At 42.7% G+C, this 21580-nt stretch overlaps 2 protein-coding genes across 2 annotated transcripts; one reads left to right on the top strand and one right to left on the bottom strand.

Annotated features, from left to right (window-relative positions):
* The first annotated feature begins 10604 nt into the window (after positions 1-10604).
* Positions 10605-19777, top strand: hgd (homogentisate 1,2-dioxygenase). The gene is made up of 14 exons (XM_053860867.1): positions 10605-10746; positions 11599-11670; positions 12742-12830; positions 12902-13007; positions 13146-13199; positions 13278-13369; positions 13484-13518; positions 13631-13710; positions 14320-14419; positions 15394-15518; positions 16924-17028; positions 17715-17841; positions 18236-18417; positions 18483-19777. Exons 1-14 carry the CDS (start codon positions 10732-10734, stop codon positions 18621-18623), a joined length of 1323 nt encoding a protein of 440 aa, XP_053716842.1. The 5' UTR covers positions 10605-10731; the 3' UTR covers positions 18624-19777.
* ndufb4 (NADH:ubiquinone oxidoreductase subunit B4) lies at positions 19055-20942 on the bottom strand. Its single transcript, XM_053860868.1, has 3 exons — positions 20722-20942; positions 19712-19855; positions 19055-19213 (listed from the first exon to the last, which is right to left on the bottom strand). The coding sequence occupies exons 1-3, from the start codon at positions 20896-20898 to the stop codon at positions 19151-19153; spliced, it is 384 nt and encodes a 127-aa protein (XP_053716843.1). The 5' UTR covers positions 20899-20942; the 3' UTR covers positions 19055-19150.
* Between the last annotated feature and the right edge of the window lie 638 nt (positions 20943-21580).

Below are 21580 nucleotides of genomic sequence, written 5' to 3'. Positions count from 1 at the left end.
TGGCGACATTTGGGATTTGGAAAAATAGCAATACCCAAACGGCGTTTCAGCCAACGAGATTATGACCTTATCTCAACAGTATATTTGTTACTATATTTTTTATTTTTATTTTTTATTTTTGTGAGATATTTCTGAGACAAACAGACGCCACAAAAGGCAAATAAATTAGTGTATGCACTTCGTTATGCCAAATCCCGGTCACTCTCGTGCTGCCGAGCGCGTCATTAGTACAGGATGCGCACGAAAATTTCAATTTTTTTTTCCAACAAATTGTTTACACGGGACCCACTATACTGTTTTGATATAGATATTGATACTGACATACATAACTAAAAATTCGGACTAAAAAATCTAGTTAAATCAACAAAAAAAATATTGAAATTAAACTCTTTAATAAATGTTGTCTGTGAGGTCAGATCCAATCTAGGAGCACCATGATCATATTACATCCTGCAACAAATACTATAACTACTACTAACAAAGTAGTAGAGTCTGATGTTTTTCCTGTTTGACATTTTATGAAAGCATCCAAACTACAGCATTGCAAGCAGTTGGGAATTACAAACTGTCAAGGAGCAAAGGCACTCAGCACACACACAACAGCACATAACGCCACAACAGCATGATTATAGGACAGTACACTTACACAAACAACATATTTGCATGGCAGAATCCCAAATGGAGGTTGACAAAGGAGGACTCACTTGTACAGTCGCATCTCAGTGAGCTTGAAAATAGACAGCCTAGTGTGTAGGAGGTTACAGCAGGTTCATATTCACTTTCAATTGTGCCACTCAACGTTGGCTTCTTTTAAATACTTAAACTGCTTTAAGAATGTTTTTCAAAAGTTAAATGTGAAAGGCAGTCGTGTATATAAATGCCCCGCATCCATTAGATTTATAAATCTGTCACACCGGTCAATTTAACACCAACCTTGGCAACAGTCGTCCTCTATCTTTGACATAATTGGACACTTGCTCTGCATGAAAAGAAGGGAAGGATGGGGGAGGCGTTGAGTCAAGGGGGAGGCTTTTAAGGCGCGTAAGCAAAGTTAATTAGCGGTTATTAACAGCCTTCGTAATGAGAGCGAGAGGGAGTCAATTTAATGACTTTGTTAGTTAGTTCGCAGCGACAGGCAATGATCGGAACAACAATGGCAGGCGCACACGCCGCCATCATCCGTAATTTCCAGTGGTAATGTGGCCTGATCAGAAACAAAGGCTTCTAATTTCGCTCATCTGACTCGATAATTTGCCCTTATGTAAGGAGAATAATGAATGACTTAATGCTTCCACAAAAGTGTCTGTCTTTGTGGGGAACTTCAAGACCTCGATTGAAGGTCACAGGGAAATCAATTTTCAGGTCAGAATTATTTTGAATCGGAATTGAAAACATGAACTTTTGTGTCCTTGGTGTGAAACATGGGGCGATAGACTCAAGCGCCTGTTTGGTCCTCCAGGCAGCGGTTTCAGCATTTCGTGTGCAAAATGTTTTGTTGAAACTATATACTATATGTTGATGACCAATTACTCTGCTGGAATTCAAGGAATCTTCATTAATATCTTTTAACTCTGGTTGTCGATATTGATGACGAATGCAGGTCCTTGGACAAATCAAGTGAAGCGTTTGTTTATTTGACAAAACAATACTGGAGAATCATATGTTGTTGAGAATCATATGTTGCCAATGATGGCATTAATTATACACAGATTGTGACATGACCTCATTTATACTCATTTTATACTTCATTTTTCATGTTTACGCCTAGCCCCATAATGTACTACAACAGATTAAACTGTCAAGTTTAACTGCCAAGTTGTGACAGTTTAATATATATATATGCTTCTTCTCTCTCTTCCTCTCTCTCTCCCTCTCTCTATATATATATATATAAAATCTAGTTTTTAATCACAAATCTAGAGAATTTGTTATTAATAAATCTAAATTAATCGCAGTTTAATGGTGTAAGAATATTTGCCACATTTGAATTTGAATGAATTTGGTATATTACTAAATCAAAGGATGGACCCATACATACATTTAAACAACAAAATATTTATTTTGCATCAGTCTGACAAGAAGTCACGATAGTGGCTGTATTCATGTTTTTATATAACCGTATTTAAAGTAAAGCTCTTTTAATGTATTGAAAATATTTGTATAAGAATTTCAAATACATTCAGAGTAGAGGACACCCTGGCCATTGTGTCGTGAAAAACATCCCTGAACAACTATTTGCTTTTGTTCAGGGATTCCTCCATGTTTGTTGTTGTTGTTGTTATCATCCTAGCTGCGACGTGTCTTGTGCATTGGTGTGACCAGTGGACCAGGAACTCCTGCACTTACAAAGGTTCTCTGTTGTCTGGAGAGCAAACTGTTGAATTAAATTAAATTAAAGTCAACTGAAAACCTCTTGACTTGACTCAATGAAAGAAGGTTATTTCTTGCTGCTGCTTCTTCTATCATGGCCAAACAAACAGCACTGTGGGTCTGTGTCACATCACTTCATCATTTCCAAGATAGTTTGAGCTCAGAGAAAGAGCTTTGTTATTGATTGTCAAAACAAATAATCTGTCTTCTACCGTTTGGATTCATGCTGGTGCGCAGGTCACCCACAAGTGAGTAGCCACGGTGCGGCCTCCTCCGTCTCCCCTGATCACTGCTATGATCACAAGACCCGAGTGTCAAAGATTCTCATTGTTCACCACAGCGTCCAGCCGCCAGTGGGCTAAAGGTCATCGGCATTTACTGCCACATCATCACCCTTAAGCACCATCATCCGTAACATCATCATCATCATCATCGCTGGTTGACCACGCAAGCCTTGGGTAATGTGTGTTTTCGCAGCCCTTGTTGCCCTTTTATTGATTGCATGCCTTCATTTTAATTCAATTGCGCGAGTGTCGATTTTTTTTTCGGTGAGAATCATCCTTGTAATGAGATAATCAAAGTAATATATGCAAATCAGTTATGTTGCCAGCTTATCAAAACCAGAGTGCCCCCCCTTGAGTCTGAAGAAGTCCATTTATTTAGTTAGTGGCAATACCTTACGCAAATGGCGCGATGCAAATGACAGTTGATTAGACTAAATTAAGAAGCTTGTATTTTCCTGACCTTGTCTGGGTTTTATGTAAATGCTTTCCTGCACTTTGGCGTGATAAAGAAATTGTATTTTCCTCAATGTCCTTTACATATCTGAACGGTATCCTGGGCTGGAATAACTCAGTTGCAGTGTTTGTTGTTACCTGCCTATCACGCCACCTGTCTGTCTGTCTGTCTGACTGGCTGTCTCTTCCAAATCTCTGCACACTTTGACCCCAACAAGACTCCAACAGCGACAGAAAGTGTGCTGTTATAACTTCCTTGCTGTGAGGGAGTGTGCCTTGAAGATAGCCTAGGTTTGTGTTCCCGCGTGTGTTTATACGATTACGCGCACTCATGTGTGTACCGTAATATATTGTCTTAGAGACCGGAGAGTGCGGTCCAGACTTCCTCTCGGTGGGGTGTGTGGGGCCTGGAGATGGGAAAGGGCTAAATCCAATAAAGATTGCAGAGCTGGGCTGCCTCCCGCTGGGGATCCTCAGACTTGCAGGTCGGGATCGAAGAGCTTTTCTCCCACCAAATTGGCTCGAGGGGCTGCAGAAGAGGCCAAGCGACTCCTCCACCCCAGGGCTGCCTATGACCTAATGATTGAACTGGGCTGCGCAGAAGAAGTCGCTTAACCTCAGAACCAGTCCTGGTCACGGAGATATTACATCACTCGCGCGACTCAAAAGCACACTCCCTATGCCGCACGTATAAAAAAAAACCCTCAAGTTTTCTTTTCATATGTCAAGTCCTGTCCAAACCTACAGATCTTCCTCTCCACCTGGCTGATGTTTCTTCCTGAAGACAAAGTGTCGACATAACATGCTATGCCTCCGGTTGGACAAGACAAACTTAAGGGACAAATCAAGACAATTGATTTCTACATAGAAGGCGCAGATTTTTTGGGGGGAAAATGTCTCTCTGAACCTGAAAGCAAGACGAGCCTCTGCCACACTCCGCAAAGATGATTCGGCAGGTCCAAGTCTTTGGACTCGAACCAAAGCTCCAGCAGCACACCAACGTTATTACTCCTCCAGCTGGACGTTCAGCTCCTGCCATTTCTCTTCCCACCAGGAAGATAATTCTATTTGCAATGAGGCATCTAATGTGTTGCTGTGACGGATGTGAGGCAGAGCGACAGAATATCCTGTTGGTGGACATTTGAGTCTCAGTGTGACTCATTACCTGCTCGCAGGGCAGTTTATGTTAACCATGCCGTGTCGTTTCCGGCACTGGAAAGGGGCTTGTTGCAGAGATGAATTCGTAAATAGACTCGGAAGTGCTTGTTTTCGGTTGGATCATCGATACAATGAAAGTGGTATGAATACCAAATTCAGTCACTTTTCAGTCACTCCAATTTTGTGTAGTTGTACGTGATGTGTGCCAAGAGATTGGACTTTTGTTGACTGGATCAGCTTGGATTCAAATCTTAGGGTCTCCACCCTCCATATGTTTATGACAACTGGCTGTTACGAGCGGATGGTATACTCCATTGTCTCCCATCATACGTCACTTTTCTTCTTCATTGTCCACTCTGTGGAACGGCCATCGTTTCTCCCCTGCTCCTCTGTCTTCTCTGCTATTTTCCACTTTGTGTTGTCTCCCTTCCATCACTCTCATGCCTCTCTTGTCTCTTCATGTTGAGACAGCTTTCTCACCTGTGTTTCCGCCAGCGTTCAAATCCACTGTTTCTCTCATGGTCATTTATTGAGCAGCACACGCTCCGTGTGGACAGAATACCGTCGTGATTCTCCGCATATTTAAGGCGCACATGCACAGAAACAAGATGCATCTTGTAAACACAGAGTACAAACAGGTACACGAAATCCTTTTGACATCAATAATTGGTAAATCCTCTGATTAACTTGTGCGAATTGTCCACAGAGTGCTTAAGTAATTGTGTTTGTGTGCGTCCTTTTTTTTTTTTTTATTGCGAGCACCCCCTCTCTTTAAAGCATATCTTTATAACCAAGCAATTCCAAAGCAATTTTCTCTGTGGGAGGAGAGTGTAATTTTCTATTCTGTGACACTGTGATGTGTAAGAAACTGGGAGCCGGCGCTAAAAGGCATCTGCAGTGTGTGTCTCGGTGTGGGTGTGAGCCGCTTTAATGGCTAACGCAGGCTGGATAGTAGCGCTGGTGAGCGGCTGCATGTCAGAAAGGCCATCATTTAATGACTCCCAAATTGTGCCCTTTTTGTTCGAGCTATCGTCCTGGAAACACGAGTCTTTGAACCAGGAGAGCGCAGCACGCTGCAATAGTCTTTTATCTTCATATTAAACCATTTGCATAACATTAGTGCAAGAGATAGGATTCAGGAGAGTCTCAGCTCACTGCGAGTCAGCGGAGGAGACCAAGAGAGGGTATACTGCGTGTCCTTCCAAATCTAATCAGCGTTAAATGGAGCTGTCAAATAGGGCTCGGTGTGAGAGTGTGTGTGTGTGGCAATAGATGCCGTGTCAGGAGTAATTTAACATTTAATCTTCAGCCGTGTGGAACAGGGCTGCAATTACAAAATAAATGAATCCAGGGCGCTTCCTGATACGTCCACATCTCGCTGGTGAGACGCGTGAAAGGCTGTCATGCTAATGCCTGACGTGTGGACTGTTTTCTGACCTGCTGTGTCACATCGAGTCGGTGGCGACCAAGATGTTTGAAAAGGACTAACTGTCTGCAGGTGACTCTCCCCAAATGTAGGTGCAATGAAGTCGGGGCAAAAGCGGATCTTCTTCAACCAGCGGGCACCCCTGGCATACAGGCCTGTTTATATTCTGTAACACTACAAAATCGGCCACTGAAGCGTTCTACGTTAGTTTTCATCATTTACAGAAGAGCTAGAGGTAAATTCTATTTTCAGTCTTTCAGCGATCGCGCAATAAATGGTGTGCAGCTAGGCAACAACAGTGTACCACGCGTGTGCGTTTGTGAATGGTGTGAGAGCGGGTGAGAGACGTTTTTTGTATGGAGATTTTATTTTGACGTTTGCATTATCTAATGCTTGTGAAAATTTGCATTTTAAAGCACTTTTACCACACTTTCATGAAACATTTATCCATTACCATGTCAATAATCCTTCCTGGTAAATATGTCCAGGTTGGCGCATGTTAATGATGCGACACAGTGCATGGTTCACAGTCATGTATACCAGTGATCCCCAGCCACCGGTACCGGATCAATTGGTCAAGAAACATACCAAAAAATACAAGAAATAATTAATTATTTTCGTTTTATATATTATCTGAGTTTGAATGATCTTTTATTTTTGAAAAACCTTTTATTTTGAAAAATGACCAGATACTCTAGGTTAACCTTCAGTCACTTGAGAGCCGAAATGTAACCTACGAGCTCAATAAATGAGTCAGAAGCAGCTGTCTTTCAGAAGTTTCTTTGCGAAGAGGAAAAGGCTCAGGGAAGAAACAGCAGAAGAGCCTACTAAGAAGAAAAAAGCCAACAGACAATAGCAGGAGTTGTCTTCATACATCCAGGCCACATTCAAATGGCATTCAAATGACAAATATATACAGTACGAGGGTTACAGCACTGCAGAGTCAATGCATCGCTAAGAATTAGAGAAAAGTACAGCAATAGGCCGTCATTGAGTTCAGTCATTTTGTTAGAAGTACTCCAACAAGTGGGTTTTGGCACCTCTGGATTCAGCATATGGACCGGTGGTGGGCTTCTTCAAAGTCTTCTCAGCTAGTCTTACATAACTAGTAATTATGATCAGAATTATGGTAAATGTTCCCCCTAAATATATATACATAAGTGTTCTTCACATTACTCTTCATGTCGTATTTTTAGTTAGTATCCAACCAGGATTCAGCGGGCTTGCGTTGTCAGGCTGTATGAAATCTGCCCAGGCCTCCAGAATCAGTGCTGTGGGCGTCTGAACACTTCGTTCTGATAGTTGTGACTGATGTCCAGTCCAACCACAAGAGCACAGCCTTCTTGCAGGCCACGTGTTGCACATTCATGTCCAGTGATAGGATACTCACTTGTGAGAGCTGGCCGTGCCACAACGGTGCCACATCCTGGATAATGTCATTTCCAGACTAACCACAACTTTTTTCCCGCACTCTGAGCCCTGTGGCTTAAATATATATGGATTTCTACAGGTAAAGAAGTTTCAGACCAATGGAATCATGTTTATTGACATTTCAGCGCTCATGTCTCTGTTTTCACCCGTGTGTTTCTCCGGCACCTACTGGCACACTGCTGTGGTGTTCCGCCTCCACAGCCAGACAGCTGTAGCGCGGGGCCGGCTACATAGCCCAGGCGCGATAAGAGTTTGTCTGACTTACAATCAAGCACCTACCCCTGGCTTCGCCCCTGATGAGTGCAAACACATTTCATTTGTTTATTTTTCTTCACCTTTAGTATGTTAATGATGGGGCGCAGTTGCGTGATTGTTGCCTCACAGACTTGTTTCATTGTGTCCGACCGTGAGTCCGTCTTGTTGGGGACTTTATGATATTAAAGTGCGATTTTGCATTTGAGTGTACAATCTTTCTAAAGCTCGCCTATTCTTTGTGGACTTACAGTATTAAAATGTTTTTGGGCTGATCATTTTTAACACGCTTTAATTTTTAAATGTTTTAAATGTCGCAAAGATAGGTTTTAAGTGCTGATGGAGGTTTTTTTTTAATGCACTGGAAAAGTCTGTTTTGTACACATTGGAGGTGATGCAATACCTAGTGGTGCCCAAGTAGATATTATTTCTCCAGCTGTGTTGTTATAAATTATGATATTATCTTTTGAAAACCAACTTGACATTTTGCTAGCTTTAAACTTGCCACTTAGCTGTTGGACCTACCATTGTAACGCAGCTTGAGAAGTGGGAGAACATGCTTAGGTGGCTGGAGACTCAAAACTCTCTGGTCTGAGTAGTGCAACAAGTCAAATAGGGTGTGATGTATTTCATTGTAAGAATGATGGTAATTATTTCATAAAATCCCATGTGGACCTCCATGCTTTGAATCAAAGTATATTTCTCTTTGTGGATGTGTTTGCTGGAGAAAGGGGGAGTGAAAAAAAAATTGGTTTGTTTATGCATATTCGGGAGTGACAGTGTCGGGTAAGTGCACTATTTACCATCCATCCATTGAGTTCAGCAGGTAGCTGATAACAAAGCATTTATGGCTCACTTACTCATGCATATATATGACTGTCAGCAGACAACAACAGTTTTTCTCCTCCGTCTCAATACTGCTTCCACCCGGGCACCGTTCTGATTGGACCCCAATACTCTAGAATTCTATCATCAGCCTCTGGGATGAAATTAAAATGTCTCATTTTCTTTCTCTATACAAGGAGTAGATCAATTTCCTCAGACCGGGACGTGATATTTTCCTGCCATTGGGTTTTCTCGTCTTAGGCGCCGCACCCTGACTGGCTGCCAGCGGGGGACCAGGGCCTGTGCGCACGCCTCGGCGGAGAATGGTTACTTCTGCTGTGGCGAGTTTATTTGTGCTTCGCTATGAGAATTGCCATCATTTACCCTTCCAGAACCGCAAAAAAAAAAAGAAGCAATAGACAAGAGAGGAAGCGAGGCAAGAAAAGCGAAATTGATTCTTTTTTTTCCAGCTTACATGCCTGAGCTTTCCCTCCGTTGACCATCAATTTTAAAAATGAACGGAATAAATTTAGCGTAAAGGAATATATAGGCAACTTTTGCAGAGGCCTGGGTGTTGCTGGTGTCAGAATGGAATTGTTGCTTTGTCCTGAGATCATCCAGCGGAAGGGAAAGATAAGTCATTTAATTAGACGGATGTACATGAATAAATCTCAAGTTAAACATATGTTAAATGATTGTGAAGTATGGTATATGATGATAACTGATATCATAAATATGTCTGAGATCAACAGGAAAGAAGAAGAATGGAAATGGACCATCATATATTGCTTACTAATGAGACTTGGATGTTTGGCTGGGTCCAGTGAATAAAGTAAAACAAGACCATGAACCAGCATCAACTAGAAAGATACTGGGCCAGTACATACCTCCACCAGGCCGCTTACTCCTGCGTACTTATAAAGTTTTGATTATCTGATCTTGTTGCTCGGCTTGTTTTTTTTTGTTTTTTTTAAGCTATATGATATATTCAGATTGCAATGAGCTCAATGAGACAGCAGGTGGTAGTAGTGTTGCAAAGCACCGTCAACACACACACAGCCAGCAGCAACGACTGATGAATTAAAAAAAAAATTGAAGACATTATAATCCACATAAATCCACAATCAATCCCCTTAGACACTTGAACATTGATTTATTTATGATTTAATATGATAGATTTAAAACGGAGCTGGTCAGATGGCAGGAAGCAATAGACAAGGAATCAGGGCATCTTTGGAACAACAGACCACCAAAATCATGGAATTATGTCAATCTGTTTTGGAGTTATTGTGTTTACAAATGAACTGACAGAGCCTTAAAACATGGTAAGGTGGCTAATCAGAAAACTCGTTGCAAAAAATATTGTTATTGTTGTTGTTGCTGGTTTGGTTCATCACTGAAATAATCAACATTAATGTGTCTACGGTGACAAAGATAGGTCCAAACATCAGAGCTCTTTTTTGTGGTGGCATTGCACTTCGCCTGCATCCCTGAGGAACATACTGTTGCTGGTTTGTGACTCGTGTAAGTCTTGCATGATCTCAACATGAACACAAACCCAACAAAAACAAATGTTTGGATGATGAGCACTGGGTACTGAGTACCTAGGAAGGTACTCAGAGATATGTCTGCCTCATGCAGTAGTACAATACACTGCACAACATGCAGTGTCGATTCAACGCCAGTCACTCATCTTGTTACCACAGTCACATGGAAGTGGTTTAAGTTTAGCAATTCAATTGCATGTGTTTTACAAAGGTGTGTTTTCTATTGTGCTTTTTGCTAGTTCTGGAAGTGACCAGTCCTTCAAAACCTACCTGGATCATGATAGCTATCTTCAACATCATCACATGTTCATGTAATCCTCTCTTCCTTCCCTTGTAGATATGAAGAATTTCAATGAAGTAAGTTTAGTTATTCTGCTAAAGGATGGACAGACAAACACAAAGACAAACAACATGACAAGTAGGCTCTTAGCAAAGTACTCGGTACATGCCACATACCTGTTAGAGTCATCTTTAGTCAAGTCAGTGCAAAAGTAGATCACTGGAAAACATCGACTTGATCTTCCATTCAATGATTAACCCTTTTGGGATGTCCTGCATGAGTGAAGCTAAGAGCCGTATCATGAAAGTGTGTTCTGCTCTGTGTTTCCTGTGACAGGCAGAGGTGTCACACTCCCCAAATGGTTCATGTAAAGCACAAGTAACACTATGGATATAAAGTGTAATTTGGTTATGACCAGGTTCCTTATAAATACTGTCTTTTAAATTAAGCTTCATTCTAATGTGACTTGAAAGCTTTGATACTTATTTGCTGACTTTTTTTTTGGCTGCCAGCGGTTGTTGCGTCACAGTTAATTCAACCCAGGTTGAGAAAGAGCAGAGTTTAAAACTCCAGCCCCCTTGTCTGCAGCCTCTTTACCAAGACACACTGGATTTAGGTCCGAGTCTGCACCGGGTGCTGTTTTCAGACACTGCAAGTTCATCTAAAATCTCTGGACAACTCACAAGCAAGAAGGCAACACACAGGATGTCTGAACTTGAGGTGAGTCGTTTCTTGATCTGAGCATTCTGCTGTCCAAAACTGTGGGTTTTAACTCTTTAAAGTCACAGAGGATTAGCTGAAGAACAGGTACATGACTTTTTTACGATTTAGTGGGACCATATTTGGAATACAGAAGCAGGTCGGGTTTTAGGATCTTAGTTTAAAGTGAATATGCTTACAGATGGGCGGTTTGAGCTCTGACCAATCAGAAGGCTGCATTCAGCAGCTGCCCAGATGTGAACTGGATTTGTTTTCTGCTTTTTGTGTCTCTTTTTTTTACATTCAATCAATTCATCCTGCCAAGCTTTTGTGTACAAATATTAATTCTGTGGTCATAACTATGATGTTTAAAAAAACAGAACAAATTAAAAGAGTTATATAAAATACTATTAAAATATCAAAATGATTTAAAAAATGCAGACTTACTTGCACATGACCACACACATCTGGAAACTATAAACATCAGTGTCTTTTCCTCATTCTGACCATGACTCAGCAATATGTCAGTCCGTGTGTGTTGACTGACATCTGAAGGTGGAGAAAAATCGTCTCATGAATTAAATATTGATCGAGTCGTTTACCAGATCTTAGTGTAATTACCAACACAATAACGTGAAATAATGGCTTGGCTGTCAGGGGGAGATTTAGCATGACTGTGGTTTGTTTTTATTATAAGTCTAATGTGAATCAATATGACAACAATTAGGAAAAAGACAGGTCCTAATGACAAGCCTTCGAATTTAATTGTAACCAGCATGAACACATTTATTTTGCATTACAATGAAGCTGCGTGGTGTTTACCTGAGAGCGCTTTGTTTTTCAACTGCACTTGTCGATTTCTCTCTTCTCCAGTACTTGAGTGGATTTGGCAACGAGTTCTCATCTGAAGATCCTCGTCATCCTGGGTCCTTACCGGAGGGACAGGTACGTCACACCCCGTTTTCCTCTTCGTCACGTCTTAATATAAAGGGCTGTGGCTGGATTTGAGGGGGATAAAAAAAAAGCAAAGTCATTGTCGCTATATACACACATATACATTTGAACGTCTCACCCACAGCTGAGCCGCAGCGCCATGCAAAATGACCTACTGATGTAACGGACCTGCAAAAATTTGGAAATACTTGCAAAAAAACAGCAGGATTATGACACAGAAGTTAGTGGTCTAGTCTTCTTTATTCCACTGATCCACTGTGGAGAACCATCATGTTGTGTCACAAGCCAAACTTGATGACCATAGGTGAGTGAAGGGATGCAGACGGACCCATCTGTTGATCTCTCACTCAATCCTTCCTTGCTCTTCGGACAATATACTTGAAGATACTAGAGCTAAGATGGTGGGAAAGTGACGTTTCCAACTCCGTCAGATGCAGATGGTATGAAAGTGGTATCTGTTTGGTGGTGATGAAATAGTGTCTGCAGGGGGCACAGAGATCACATCTGATATTAAAGGGGGAGACCATTTTAGAGGATTGTTGGAGCTGCTTGACCCCTTTTAAATATGGATGTTACTGTAGTAGTGTACGGACTGAGCCCCTAAACCAGACCTGTGCTCAGTCTGTACACTATTTACACCCGGAATATATATATATATACTTGTATATTTATTTATTTTGGGGTATTTTCTGTCCCTTAAAATACATTGGAATTGGAAACAGATTTTGAAATGTATGAGACACATCAGAAATCTGTAAATGGAATGTGTTTTAAATCAAATAAGACACAACAAAGCTACTTTCTTTGCATATATTTGTTATTATGTAATTTCATAATCGCACAGAATATCCTCACTAGATTTTTATTTCCATCAGTTTTCCCATCATCCCATCACATTTTGCTTTCCAACACGTCCTTTCTTTCGGCTTGATCGGCCACTAAACTGCACATTGCAGGATTGCGTTTACATGACTTACTCTCATGAACAGAATGCATTGGGTCACTTATTATAGCCATTAGCTTGCATACATCCATGTGTCCTCTGCAACATTGCTTTCGCAGAACAACCCGCAGGTCTGTCCCTACGGCCTCTATGCTGAGCAGCTCTCCGGCTCGGCCTTCACCTGCCCCCGATCAGCCAATAAAAGGAGGTAGCCGTGGCTTTTTCTCTTTGCCTGGTTACTTGAATATGAGACATTATGATTTCTGTTCTGGTCTCCAGCTGGTTGTACCGTATCCTGCCATCTGTCAAGCACAAGCCTTTTTCTCCATTGCCCTGTGGGAACCTGACAGAGAACTGGAACGAGGTTGAGCCCGATCCTAACCAGGTGAGAGGAATAATACGCTGAAGCCAGAATGTTAACAGCTATTATTATTTCATCAAAAGGATGAAGCTGCATTTGGAAGGCTTTCTATTAAAAAAATGACATAAAGTCCCGTTGACCAGATTTGCATTGGGCTTTCAGATGCGATGGCATCCTTTCTCCATTCCCAAAGACCAGAAAGTGGATTTTGTCGCTGTAAGTCAAACAAACTATCCGCACATTTCTGAATAATAAAGACTGTTGCAAGGTTGTCTATCTGCCCTCCACCTTCAGGGTCTTCACACCATCTGTGGTGCAGGTGATTCAAAGTCCCGCTGTGGCATTGGCATCCACGTGTACATGTGCAACAGCTCCATGGTGGACAAGTGAGCCTCCATTTGCCTTCAAATCTCCCATCGTGTCACAAATAGATGTTGGTGCATCAAGAGGCAGCATCACCCTTCATTTCCCATCTCTTTGTGATTTTCTCCTTGTTTCAGGTGCTTCAACAACTCAGATGGAGACTTTCTGATTGGTGAGGAAAAGAGCTTTCCATGTTTTCACGTCATCTATCATCAGATGGGTGATAGCTCAATTCAGAGTTGCCCTCGTATCATCGCCATCTGTTGGGGTATGTTTTCCTTCAGTCCCACAGCAGGGTGAGATCTTGATCACCACCGAGTTTGGGAAGATGAAAGTGGAACCAAATGAGATCTGTGTCATTCAGGTGGGTTTTCTGTGGCTCTCCCAGCTCTTCGGTCTCAAAGTCACTGATTTAGAAAAGCACTTTGAGCGACCTTGTATCGTAGCCTTGGTGAAAATGAGTTTAATTGGCTGAAGCAACACATTTATGATTGAAAGAAGAGTGTTTGATGAAAATGTACACAGACTAGAAATACAAACCACATATTCCTATTTTGATGGAATTGTAGGAGATAAAAGGAGAAACAAATCCAAATAAGAATGCCTAATGTTGGATCTTATTTTCTATTAGTGAAGGGTTACAAGGTTTCATGAAACAGCCTCATGATTTTCAGAGGCCACCAGATGGCACTGTCTGCCATAAAATGTTTGGATTTGCGCAAATAATTCAATGAAGCCTCACATACTTTCAAGAGCGTCATCTTGCGGCCACTGTTTTCATCAACCATGTAAATACCCTACGACTGATTCAGACTTTAATTTCTAATATTACATCCTGCATATTTGAAGCCCTTGACAGCAAATATGGACATAATCTAAATGCACCTCAGCAGCGCTCCATTCCCAACTTGATGAACTTTGTATCCCAACGTATTTTGATTTCATGTGTCACTTATATTTCATTTCTCCGCAGCAAGGGATGCGCTTCAGTGTGGATGTGTTTGGTGAAACCAGAGGATACATAATGGAGGTCTATGGAGCCCATTTTGAATTACCAGATCTTGGACCTATTGGTGTGTATGCGTGGCCAAATGGACTGGTGTCCACAGCTGCTGTAAAGACCCAATCTAGACCAAAATTCAATCGTCAATGATGTAATCTCAGACCTCTGGGAACATTGCCCCCAAAATAATGATCTTATTTAATTGTCCACACGCTGGGCTTTATTCAAGACAACCATACGCCAGGTAATTCTACAGTGGCAGGCTAACATGTCTTTGGCTTGTTCCCTTGATATGGTCAGCAACTAGCTTGAGACTGTCCCAGCTACTCGCCAAAGACAATAGAGAGATGATAACAAACAATTTAAATCGCAAAACCACACGGTCAAGTTTGGGATTTGACAACAAAATCAAAAATCACATCTTAAGTCTGTCTAGATCAGGGTTTCTTAACCTTTATCTCGGGGCTCACCTTTCCCAGAACAAATGCATAGTTGGTAACTATCAAACATGTGCAGCTGTCAAATCGATTCAGTAACACACTACAGCTACCATATGTGTCTAATGTATTAAAACTGAGCGTCTTGAGGCCCTCACGGGTTAAGAATCACTGGTCTAGATCATGTTGTAAAAGATGGAGATGCTTATGTGTATACCTACTGTATTTAGGTATTATAGTTAAAAAAAAAACGAGTGTATAAAACATGACTTGAGTATTGGGTTACTCCAGAAACTCACTGTACATGATCATCAGACTCTTCATATTGTCAGCCTCAAGGTCTGGGCACATTGACCTGGGTGAGGGGTCACAGGGACTCGATTCTCTGCAGTGAAGGGGCTTCAACAGCGATCCATCTCATAGTATTTCCTATCTACAGGGTAAGAGGCAGGGGACACCCTGGACAGGTCACCGGTCTATTACTCTCACACTTACAGACAATTGAGATTCATAAATCAACCTTAGTGTAAGATATTGTAGCGGATGACAACCCGGGGCAATAACTGGAAAGCGACGGAGTGTGTGAACAGGTGTGTTTGTGTTGCAGGAGCCAACGGTCTGGCCAACCCCAGAGACTTCCAGTGTCCGGTGGCGTGGTACGAGGATCGCACGGTGGCCACCGGTTACACTGTCATCAACAAGTATCAGGGAAAGCTCTTCGCTTGTCAACAGGTGCTTCTCTAATGGCTTTCTGGTTTCACATGGACACACACACACACACACCCCTATTACCCCGGTTAGCTGCGTGTTTGCTTCAGTAAACTCCATCCGAGCGAAACCTGTCCAAGCGAAGCATATGATCCATTAGCGGCTCCCGCAGATTGAGTTGCCATCCCAGATGATTTAATATTACGGCAGTTTGTGGCTCATTCCTGCGGGTTTCTGCCTAGACTCCCCTGTGAGTCGTAATCACTCATTATTAGTTGAGGCTGTCTGCTGTCACACACAGGGACATGAGGAAGATCTGTCTCAGAAACTGCTTCCAAAAAAGTGAAGCGTTCCCTTCACTCACGGGAGGATCAAGGCGGTTTGTCTGGCAGGAGATGGGAAGTATCGCAGAGGATCTGACTCAGTCCCACTGCACTGAGTCACTTCATTAACCACTGCAAGATACTTTGTTTCTCTTCTGTGCTATTTCCATATGAGAGGCTGGGGTGAGGCGTCCGGGAGCCTGAAGGCTGAGGAGGCGGACAATAAAGTGTGGCAGGGCTTCCCTCGGGGAAGATGCTGCTGTTCTGCCTTGTCCTGCTGTTTTGTTCCCCTGCCGAGCACAGAAATTGCTCAAATTAACTTATTATTTGCTTGACTGGACCAATATGTTTTGTAGGTCTGTGTGTGTCTGTGTGCGTGCGTGCGTGTGTGTATGTTAAAGCACTTTTTATCCATCGTTCACTTTAATCAAATCTCTCAAAGTTGCCTTGAATTAACGCTCAAGTAATTACCTTTACCACAAGGCTATACTGATGACTGTGTTTTTATTCTCCCATTGTGTGCGGAGTTTGATGCTCTGTGCGTGTCAGGCAGCCAGTGTGTAAGAAAGGAGCGCAGAGGTCACTCAGAAGGGAGCTGAGTTGTAATGAACTATATTGATTTTAGGGCTGCTGTTGAATCTTTTCTGTCTTTTCACAGTGACATTATCAGAGGAGAGAAACTCTATGAAATTGCTGCGGTTTTAACAATCCAGATAAAAATAAATCTCTGCACTCACTGTTACAGCCCCCACCCACCCATCCATAACTACGCTGCCGTGACCGTCAAAATGCTCAAAGTTTGTGAAAGTTTGATTGTGAAGCCAATTACCCCATAATACCTGGAGCCTGGTATCACAAAGAACAGGGGGAACGGAATAGAACATAGAATGAAAGAAGCGCACTTTCTTTCTCGGTCCTTTTCATTACGTCCATTTTTTTCCCTCTTTATGTCAAGCAGCAATCTCTCTGAGAATTTAAGATTACAAAGACATTATTCATTGTTCCTTTTCACTGTGAAAAGCTCAATTTAAAGTCTTTTGTGTTGGGCGTCTGGGTAGACTCGGCTCATTTGTTTTCTTCTCTGTGTGTGTGCGCGCCGCATCCAGGAGTTCTCGCCGTTCAATGTGGTCGCCTGGCACGGGAACTACACACCGTACAAGTACAGCCTGAAGAACTTCATGGTGATCAACTGTGTGGCCTTCGACCATGCCGTGAGTCCAGACTTGACCGGGGCCATGTGGTCCGTGATACTCAGGTTGTGTGTGGGTAGGCGTTAGGTCTGCTGCCATGCTTTATGTTGCGTGGGTCGACATTTTGCTGCCAAAATTGCAGCTTTTGTGGAGGGTTACGGGAAAGCAGCTTAAGCCAACATACAGTAAACGCTGACCAGCCTGAGTGCTCGAGCTGACCTCAATCCACAGCCAATAACATGCCAGTTAGGTGGAAGTGCTGCCACCATTTGATGTTTAAGTGTCCATTATTGGCAATTCCTGTCTAGATGTCGCTCCCATGGGAGATCTGTGAGCCTCGGTTGCACACGGTTCATTTCATGCTCAACGCTTTTACGTCTTTGGACCGTCCTCGATGGGCGCGGACCACTGCAGTTAAGAAGGGTAGCTTTATACTAGAGATGTGAGTCAAATGGTCATAATTCTACAGTCATTATTGGTCTGCTTTGTAGTTTTTTTCACACAGAGTATCTTTATGGTTCACCACCGACTCTGTCTCATAAGACAATTGAACCCAAAGTATTTTCTCACCCGCTCTTAATTCCCTTCCATCTCAATAACTATTGGCTAATCTGCCAGGACGGGACTCTCGACTGAACATTACCTCTGTTGTTCTCAACCTTTAAAATCCACTGGGGGAAATGTTCTAACCTTTCTTTTGTCTGAAGGATCCATCCATTTTTACGGTGTTGACAGCCAAGTCCACTCGTCCAGGAGTTGCCATTGCTGACTTTGTCATCTTCCCTCCTCGGTGGGGCGTGGCCGACAACACCTTCCGCCCACCTTATTACCACCGTAAGACCTCACAGCCTGCTTTCAACAGTCAATGATGATGATGATCCTCTTAAAATGAGTATGCGTCATGCTGCACAGTAAAAGTTTATTTTCACGGATTTGTGAATAGGATTGCATATCTTTGAACTTTGAAAAAAAAAAAAAATAAAATAAAAAAAAAAAAAAAAAAAAAAAATAAAAATAAAAAAAAAAATATATATATATATATATATATATATATATATATATATATATATATATATATATATATATATATATATATATATGCGACACACTGAACATATTGTAAACAGTAAGGCAATGGAAGATTCCTCTCCCCGAAGCACCCCTTGTCTCACGCGCCTTTCACTCCCATGCTGTACAGTGTCATAGCTCCCCCTTCCTGTGTACCCAGGCAACTGCATGAGTGAGTTCATGGGACTGATCAAGGGTCACTATGAAGCCAAAGAGGAGGGTTTCCAGCCTGGAGGTGCCAGTCTGCACAGCATGATGACGCCTCATGGCCCGGACGCTGAATGCTTTGAGAAGAACAGCACCAGTGAGCTTAAACCTGAGCGTATTGCAGAGGGCACCATGGTAGGTAGAAGTGACAACGTCACAGCAAGAACAGTTATTTTACAGATGATGTCTGCTTCCGCCAGGCCTTCATGTTCGAGTCTTCCTTCAGCATGGCCGTGACCAAGTGGGGTCTGGAGACGTGTCAGAAGCTTGACAAGAGCTACTACCAGTGTTGGGAAACCCTCCGCAGTCACTTTAACCCCAACTGGAAGCCCAAACACTGAAGACCTCTGCTAACAAAACAAAGCCATAAGGCTACTTCAATAAATCAAGCAGTCAGTGTATTTTTTGTGTGGTCGAAGAGAGAAAACATACAGATCAATTGAACAAATCATAGTTCTGATATTTTACTCCATTCATGTATATACACCTCTTTTCCATTCCTGACACACACTACTGGTTCATCTAGGATTTAAAATGCCTCTTTTGGGGTCTCTTCAGTGAGCTGTTGTTTCACCAGGACTCAAGAAGCTCTCTTCACTGCATCACCATGACAGACGCTGGAGATTCATCACCTTCACGTTATTTCAGTAGTGACCCGAATTCACGGCCAGGGTAGGGGAAACAAACGTATAGAACCGAACGACTGATATGGATTTCCTCACAAGCTGTATTCTCCCTTTAGCTCACTGAACTCAAAATTAGTCACCTTTCAGCCACAACATACAAATCATTGAACAGTTTTGACAAGATAACTTTATTGTGTTAATAATTACATCATAATAACATGGTGGGCTTTTTACAGTGGGCCTCATTTGGTTAGATGGAAGCGGCGATCCACTTGTCCCTCTTGAATCCTCTTCTCCTTTCTGTCCTGTAAAAACAAACACAGAAGAATGTGTATTCCAAACAGTTTCCATGACAACAGCTGCTAGCTCCCTGTTCACCTTGAAGACATTTCCTTTACAGTGAAATGTGACATTTTATTTTTCTTTTCTCACCAGCCTATGAAAGACTGACTATTGTGCCCATTCTGTGATTTAGATAGTGAATCTCCATCACAATGCAGGAGGCACACATCCTTTCAGCAGAGGCTTTCATTTCTAAATCGGAATGCAGCTGCGATGACAGAAGAAATGTCCAGCTCGGTGAGAAGCAAGAGGAACTTTTAACTAAATTGCCTTTTTTATATAAAAAGTGTCTGGTGTTTTTGTGTGATTCTCTTGTAAATTTGCCAACAATGCCATTGTGAGGCTTTCCTCAATTACATCAGCACCTTTCACATACGTACATAGAAAACAACACTTTTGACGCTTAATTTGCATTCAGCCACTAGTTAGACACAGTGTGACAAAACAAATGAGGCATGTACCCTGTCTGTCTTGAAGAGAAAGTAGAGGCCGAAGAGCGGGAAAATTCCAAACATGAAGCCCATCAGGGAGGTCTTAAAGGTGGGTCTGAAGTAGGGGTATGGGTTAGCACGAGCGTGCACCCATCGTGTCAGAGCAGGATCTTCCTGTTGAGACAATAGCAAAGGAAAGTTGTTTGAGTACATACTGCAAGCTAAACATAAACATATTTACAAGCTGATGGTCTTCATGTCTTCTTTACTTGGATGAGATAAGAACCAATCACGTCTAAGCACTGCTTTTTCTTCAGAGGATTAACGGAATTAATACACAAATATATCTGGTCTTGAAAGCCAATGAAATACAGGAGGACGACGACGAGTAAAGATTGGACACGGTATGGAAATAGAGCTTGCTGGTTACTGGTTATGAACTACTCACAAAGCACTAGCTATCCAACTTGAAAGTAAAGTCAGAGCTCCTTAAAATCAGGGGGGATTTAACAGAAATGTCGCAGCAGTGACGATGAAATAAGAAAAAAACAGCGTACTTATACTTCTGTTTAAGTACGTTTAAGACGCAGCTTTTTTTGCGCATAGAGTACTTAAACGGTCCAATTTACAAGAACAATTCTGCAAAAATACTACTGGAAAATTGTCATTACTTCACGTAAAACCAACTTCTCCATTGCGGAACTAACAGGTGATTTTAGTCACTACTAAACAGGCGACTCGACCTTATCACGGCGAACAGTAACCAAGCAGACAGTGCATTATTTCTGTCAGAAATATTGGTACTTTGTGGTCTTTGTGACTTAAGGAATGTCTTTCATCTTACGGTACCAGCGATAAACGGCACATAAAGATAAGTTCTACCCTGCCAGCAAGCGGGAGCAGAATTTTCTTTCTGTGCAAAGATGATGTCAAAACATGCGGACAGTTTTTTTAGTGCGAGTGAATAAGGAGCTGTGTTCCATGCTACTATTAGCCTTGTTTTGAAGGGTGACATTGCTAGGTCGCAGTTAGCAACTTACAATTAGCTCCTTCCGGTGCGGATTGTTGAGCTGCACCAGATATTGCCTCTTCAGATTCGACCGTAGGGCGGCTCTACTCTCTTCTGCCCGTCGGTATTCCGGGGAAAGGTTAAAATATTCGTTAGGATCCAGTGTTTTGGGCCGAGTGGCCAAGGGCGCCTCTCTATAGTCCGCCATGATTGTTGTGCGTCACCGCAGACTGACGAGAATTGAGCAAACCTCGCGAGATTTCAAATCACCATAGCAACGAGTCAAACGCTGGTCGAGTGTGGGACCAAAATGAGCGCCGCTAAGAAAAGCAGCGCCAAGTTATCCAAAAGTGTCGTCACCGAGAGCGATGACGACTTCCAGTATGAAGAAGTATCCATGGAGGAGGAGAGGAGTTTGGAAGAGGGAGAGGAAGACTTGGAGGCGATGGTGCGAGCCATCCAGCAGAGAGTGGAGGGGAGCAGCGCCGCCGCCGCCGCCGAGGCCTCCACGCAGCCGGAGACCGTGGACGACTTCTTACGCAACTTTCTCTGTCAAATGGAGATGACGGAGACCCTGGACTGCTTCCAAACAGAGTGGACTGAGCTGCTCGACAAGGGACTGGTGGACGTGGACCGAGTTGGGTTGGTCCCGGACGTGTACATCCAGAACCAGCGCGTGGAGCGACAGTTGAAAAACGCGCAGCGGGAAAGAGACGAGTACAAGCGCGCGGCTGCGTCCGCCGCTCACACGCTCGAGCGGCTGCGCAGGTCCCGAGACGTGCACCGGATGAAACATAACCGGGTGGAGCAGGAAAACACCTGGCTCATCGAGGAGATGAAGAAGCTGAAGGCCCAGTGTGACAGCAGCGAGCCGGCCGTGCAGCGGCTGA

This window comes from Synchiropus splendidus, chromosome 3, assembly GCF_027744825.2.
Source record: "Synchiropus splendidus isolate RoL2022-P1 chromosome 3, RoL_Sspl_1.0, whole genome shotgun sequence".
Taxonomy (NCBI): domain Eukaryota; kingdom Metazoa; phylum Chordata; class Actinopteri; order Syngnathiformes; family Callionymidae; genus Synchiropus; species Synchiropus splendidus.
The sequence above is the reverse complement of the archived record's forward strand: the minus strand, read 5'-3'. Positions and strand labels throughout refer to the sequence as shown.

What these genes read in the sequence shown, in the direction of transcription:
- hgd (XM_053860867.1), top strand. An exon ending in TTGAGCCCGATCCTAACCAG is followed by an intron (nt 13,008 to 13,145) that starts GTGAGAGGAATA and finishes TTGGGCTTTCAG; the next exon opens with ATGCGATGGCATCCTTTCTC. An exon ending in AGCTCTTCGCTTGTCAACAG is followed by an intron (nt 15,519 to 16,923) that starts GTGCTTCTCTAA and finishes CGCCGCATCCAG; the next exon opens with GAGTTCTCGCCGTTCAATGT.
- ndufb4 (XM_053860868.1), bottom strand. Translation starts at nt 20,898, where the DNA reads ATGGCGGACTATAGAGAGGCGCCCTTGGCCACTCGGCCCAAAACACTG. An exon ending in CGCACCGGAAGGAGCTAATT is followed by an intron (nt 19,856 to 20,721) that starts GTAAGTTGCTAA and finishes TTGTCTCAACAG; the next exon opens with GAAGATCCTGCTCTGACACG. An exon ending in TTCTCTTCAAGACAGACAGG is followed by an intron (nt 19,214 to 19,711) that starts GTACATGCCTCA and finishes TTGTTTTTACAG; the next exon opens with GACAGAAAGGAGAAGAGGAT.